Source organism: Chrysochloris asiatica, unplaced genomic scaffold (genome assembly GCF_000296735.1).
Source record: "Chrysochloris asiatica unplaced genomic scaffold, ChrAsi1.0 scaffold00437, whole genome shotgun sequence".
NCBI lineage: Eukaryota > Metazoa > Chordata > Mammalia > Afrosoricida > Chrysochloridae > Chrysochloris > Chrysochloris asiatica.
In genome coordinates, this window is record NW_006408955.1 from 377020 (window position 1) to 383213 (window position 6194).

At 36.3% G+C, this 6194-nt stretch overlaps 1 protein-coding gene across 1 annotated transcript in view; it reads left to right on the forward strand.

Annotated features, from left to right (window-relative positions):
- UBXN2B (UBX domain protein 2B) overlaps positions 1 to 4696 on the forward strand; it is a 47607-nt gene extending 42911 nt beyond the window's left edge. The window contains exons 7-8 of the mRNA XM_006876955.1: positions 3090 to 3251; positions 4534 to 4696. Coding sequence (XP_006877017.1) covers positions 3090 to 3251; positions 4534 to 4696 — 325 coding nt within the window. The remainder of the gene's footprint in view (positions 1 to 3089; positions 3252 to 4533) is intronic.
- Positions 4697 to 6194: the final 1498 nt, after the last annotated feature.

The following is a 6194-nucleotide window of genomic DNA, read 5'->3' on the forward strand; positions in this document are numbered from 1 at the left end:
CAATCTTTTCTCCATTGATAAGAATGTTGTTTATTGGTCCAGTGGTGAGGAATTTTGTTTTCTTGACATTGAGATGTAATCCATACCGAAGGCTGCACTCTTTGATCTTCATCAGTAAATGTTTTAAGTCCTCTTCGCTTTTAGCAAGCAAGGTTGTATCATCTGCATATCACATGTTGCTAATGAGTCTTCCTCCAATCCTGATGCCACGTTTTTCTTCATATAACTCAGCTTCTCGGATTATTTGCTCAGCATACAGGTTGAATAAGTATGGTGTAATAATACAACCCTTATCGTACACCTTTTTAAATTTTAAAACATTCACTGCTCCCATGTTCTGTTCGAACAACTGCTTCTTGGTCCAGGTACAGATTCCTCATGAGCACAATTAAGTGTTCTGGAATACTCATACTGTGCAATGTTGTCCATAGCTTGTCATGATCCACACACAAATCAGAAGGCTTTGTGTAGTCAGTAAAGCACAGGTAAATACCTTTCTGATACTCTCTGCTTTCAGCCAAGATCTGTCAGACATCAGCAATGATATCCCTCATTCCACGCCTCTTCTGAATCCAGCTTGAATCTCTGAAAGTTCTCTGTCAATGCATGATTGTAGCCATTTTTGTATTACCTTTAGCAAAACTTTACTCGCATGGGATATCAAAGAGATTGTCTGATGATTTCCACTCTCCGCTTCTCATGCTGGTGCGATAATCCATTGACATGGCCACACAGAATTTATTGACAATACTCACAATTACGGGATTTATTAAAGACATGAACAGGGTCCAGTTCAGTATCAGAAACAACTCAGGATGCAGCAGTTCTCCTGTCAGGAATGCCTTTTCTCTGCTTCCAGTCATTTGATGAGAATCACAAAGACCATGTCTAGAAGAGATTAAGTAAATTCACTGTACCACACAGGCTTTTTCTAATCACCATGTAACTTTATTAATTCGCATCACACAAGAAGCCTATTTTATAATACTATGTTGTTAAGTGCTGTCGAGTTGGTTCTGACTCAGTGACCCTGTGCTCTGTCTGGTACTTTGGCTCTTGGCTCTGCTGTTGCTGCTTCTCTACTGTTCTCTACTGTTCCTCCAGTGTCATAGGTTTCTGTCCCTGGGTTGGAGGAGGTTCAATGCGCAGGTATCTTAGAGTCCTAAAGGATGTGTTCCACTCCTGCCTCTTCTTCCTTAATGATATTGAAATCTCCTGCTTCTGAGATGGCTTATTTTATACCAACTGTGATGGGGTATATGAAGAAAAACGTGGCATCAGGATTGGAGGAAGACTCATTAACAGCCTGCGATATGCAGATGATACAACCTTGCTTGCTGAAAGTGAAGAGGACTTAAAATATTTACTGATGAAGATCAAAGAACACAGCCTTTGGTATGGATTATATCTCAATGTAAAGAAAACAAAAATCCTCACCACTGGACCAATAAACAACATTCTTATCGATGGAGAAAAGATTGAAGTTGTCAAGGACTTCATTCTTCTTGGATCAACTATCAACACTCTTGGAAGCAGCAGTCAAGAAATCAAACAACTTATAGCATTAGGCAAATGTGCTGCACAAGACCTTTTTAAAGTGTTGAAGAGCAAAGATGTCAGCTTGAGGACTAAGGTGCACCTGACCGAAGCAATGGTATTTTCAGTAACCTCATATGCATGCAAAAGCTGGACAGTGAATAAGGAAGACTGTAGAAGAATTGATGCTTTTGAGTTATGGTGTTGGAGGAGAATATTGAAAGTGCCATGGGCTGCCAAAAGAACCAATAGGTCCGTTTTGGAAGAAGTGCAGCCAGAGTGCTCTTTGAAGGCCAGGATGGCCAAACTTCGTCTCTTATATTTCAGACATACTGTCAGGAGGGGCCAGTCGCCAGAAAAGTAGATCACGTTTGGTAAGGTGGAGGGTCAGAGAAAAAGAGGCAGACCCAAAACAAGATGGATTGGCCAAGTGGCAGCATCAGTGGGCTCCAGCATGGCAACAATTGTGAGATTGGCCCAGGACCAGGCAGTGTTTCGTTCTGTTGTGCATAGGGTCACTATGTGTCGGTACCAGCTGTATGGCACCTAACAACAACAAAAAGAAAATAATTTATAGGTATCCATTTAAACCTCAGTATTTGAGAGAGTATAAAGAGAAGCCCTTAAAATGACTGAGCAGAGATTAAGAATTTATGTCTACAAAGAACGAGAACGTGGTTAAATTTAATTGTTTAGTCTAATCAAAAGCGACATTCACATTTGGCTTAAAATGATGGACCACCCCATGCTGACAGTAGAAGTTGCTAAGTATTTTCCATAAAAAGTCAATAAAAGATTTACATACAGAAGAATCATTCTTTGAAGATTACCAGAGGTGGGAGGGGTGAGTTACTAACTAGAGGATAGACACTAAAAGAAAAAAGAAAGGAAGCAAAGAATGCTAAGTCGCTAATCACCAAGGTCAAATGGTGATGTCTGTCAATTTACACTTCATTATAAATTCATTACCATGTGTCAAATCTTATTTCTCATTAGTATTCAGGAGGCAGTGCTCTTTTGCAAAGCAGAAACTACTTAATCAGATGTTCTTTAAGTAATCTTAATTCAGATTAATTTAATAGTTTGATATTGATTCATGATGTTTGCAAAAATAGCTGCTAACTGTTGAAACCATATGTGCTAGCCACTATATTAAGCATTTTCCAGGACTATTTGCTATATAGGATTGGAAAGCCAGTTTTTCTTTGGTGTTGTCACTCTGACTTTAACTCAAAGTTTACTCATATTTCTGACTAAAGCAACTGATGTTGCTAAATTATCTCAAGTAATTTCAAGGAGTTAGAGGCAGTGAGAATTCAAAATTAGGTTCTGAGAGCGATTGATACATAAATGAAACCAGAGTCATAGAATCCAGAATAATGTTAATATGAAATAGGTTGGAAGGCAAGAGACTCAAAGAAAGCCACATTCTTGCTAGTCTAGGACCAACTGAGAATTGACTGTAGATAGAATTGTTTATTTTGCTGTCTTCTATTAGTCATATGTCATATATTTGGATCTGTGTGTTCTAATTCTGTATTTTTCTTTCTTAGCCTTACACCAGAAATCATTAGTACACCTTCCTCTCCAGAAGAAGAGGATAAGTCCATACTTAATGCTGTTGTTCTTACTGATGATTCAGTGCCAACAACAAAAATTCAAATCAGGTTAGCAGATGGGAGTCGTTTGATACAAAGATTCAATAATACCCACAGGTAAGCTACATTACCAGCCAAGTGTATAGTTTACTATTGTACATGTGGTTACTAATCTAAATTGAAACTGTATGTGACTTGAGTAATGAAGAATATGAAATTCTTTATAGATTTACTTATGAAGTAAGTTTTTGATGGAAGGAAAAACTAAAACTGATTTAGTTAGCTATGTGTATAAATTGAAATAATGGGTATATATGTCCTATAAACCATCCAGATACCAGTGCAATTAACACACAAAAGTAAAGCAAATCTTGCAAGAGCTGCAGTTTTGCATTGTTAAAATAAATGCATGTTTGAATACTTTTGGTATTTAGTAAGAAAGAGTTGCAAATGCCATGATGTTTTTTAGCTCTAGATTTAATTTAATATAGCATAGCTGTATCTGGTGTGGCACTGTAGGATATGCACTGAATGGCTAACCGAAAGTTGTCAGTTTAAGTATACCAGATGCTCCTCAGAAACCTGATAACAGTGTCACTATGAGTCAGAACTGACTTGATGGTATGTAACGTCAATGACAATAAAACTATCTGGACTTTTTTCATTTAAAAATTATAATTCTAGTTGAAATTAGAAATATACTAAATTCTGCATAATATAAATATACTGTAAATAAATTTAACAATACTGTTGCCAGAATGTAAAATAAATGGGTTAAAATGTACTTTTAACGTCTATTGTATATTGATGTATTTTGTGTTAAGATAATAATTTTATTGAAGTCTCGCTATATGATGCATATGTGATTTTGGTTGAGTAACTGTGTGCAAGGGGGCTTCAAAAAGGTTGTGTAAAAATTCCAGTATCTGTTCATTCCATTTTTCTACAGACTTTTTGAGGTCTCCTGATCTATGAGAAAGAAACAATGTTAAATGATTCTTAAGACTTTACCACTGTCCATAGTTGTAGACTCACCATGTCCCTGTAATCCATGGCCCCAGAGTTTTATTGGGTAACACAGTTTATAGTTAGAGGAAGGTGGGGCCTGTGCTTTTTGTGTAATAATTGCATTTATACTTCGGTATAATTTAACCTGAAATTATTCTCTATTTTACAGCAAAAGTAAATAGATCAAGACCAGTTAAAACTTTTCTCAGTTAAAACTTTTCTCATGTTTTAACTTAAAGCTGAATTAGTCTATCCATTGAAACTTCTATAAATAAAATAAAATTAGAATGCTTTTAAATAAGGGCACTGTGTTATTTTGTTATCACTTAATTTTAACTAAAGGATTAAATTGTCAGTAGGGTTTTGTATAAAATTATTTTTCTTTATTCAGGATCCTGGATGTTCGAGACTTCATTATACAGTCTCGTCCTGAATTTGCAACTCTTGACTTTATTCTTGTGACATCCTTTCCAAACAAGGAGCTAATAGATGAAAGCCTGACACTACAAGAAGCAGATGTTCTAAATACTGTGATACTTCAGCAACTAAAGTAATCTTGTTGTTATCCGTGCCGCCGACTGCAGGAAGAGATTATGTGCCATATCAGTAAGAAACATACATCCAGCAAAGAGACAACCAAATCATTTTTATTACTTTTACAGATAAATTTTGGTTTTATTCTTAATTATTTTCCAGCCTTAGTGAAGATGAATCCAAACTAAAGCTAGATCATCAGATAAGTAAATTTAAGTTTTTATTTAGAGGGCTGGCTAATGTTGATCATTTTTTTTTGTGTGTGAAACTTTTTATTGTGAATTGAGTGAAGGTTTACAGAGCAGATCTTCAGTTTGACCCCTTTTGTTTTTCAGGCAAGCTAATTTGCCACATTACCCACTATTAGTGTAACAGTATTTGTTTGTAGAGAAACAAAAACTCCTTTTTGATAAATACATTTGATAAAATAACATGGAAGTTCCTTGGTACTGCATTGACCAGTAGCGGTTAAGAAATATTTTGAACAAATAAGCTGAGAATTTTGTTTTTCTGTTATTTATATTATAAAGTATCTTTATTCTGATTTTAAAATAGTGTGATCATATATTATTTTTCCTATTAAAATTTTATGCATCCCTTTTACTTACTGATTTAGCTATATTGCTAGCATCAAAATATATACTTTGACCATATTTTATATGAGGGTAAGTCAAAAAATAGGAGTTGTGGTGTGGTGCTGTGGATTAATGTGCTGGACTGCAAAGTCAGTTTGAGCCACATTGGCGACGGTTCGAGCTCACCGGCCACTCCTTGGGAACCCTATACAGGGTCGCTATGGGTCGGAACCAACTCAACAGCACTTAACAGCAACAGGTCAAAACATAAACAAAAATCGCAGAAACCTTTATTAAACAAAAAGTGAAGTTGTTGTTTCTCAACATGTCCTTCATCTGGGTGTATACATTCTGCAGATGGTGCTCCCATTCTTCCCCAAAGAATTCTGCACTCTTCCCATTTACACCATGTCAAAAAGGCAAGTTGCCATCCTCAAGAGACTCAAATTATGCTCCTTTTAAGTGTTCTGTGAGTCTGGAGAACAAAACAAAGTCTAAAGGGACAAAATTAGGACTGTAGGGTGATCGAGGTAAGGTTTCCCAATGAAATTCTCATAAGGTAACCCTTGCTACACTTGAAGAATGAGAAGGTGCAGTCATGCTGGGAAGGAAAAATAACAAAACAAAAAAAAACCTTGGTACAAGTTTCTTAGCCTTTTTCTAACCAGTACAGTTTTCCATTTTCTTAGTAAGCTCCCTCTGAGAAAGTCTATCAAAATACCTCTTCGGAGGTGTAAACTTTGACCTCTCTACTCAGCAGATTGCTTCTTTGATTGGACCTTTTTTTGAAAGTACCCTGAGACTAAGACAGGTGTGTTACTAAGAGGACTTGTCTGCAGCTATCAGTTGATCACAGAATTCTGTGTCAGCACATTTTGTTTGGAACAAATTCCTGCATGTATGACCTAGAATGCTAATAGCAATACTTTTTGACTTATCCTCA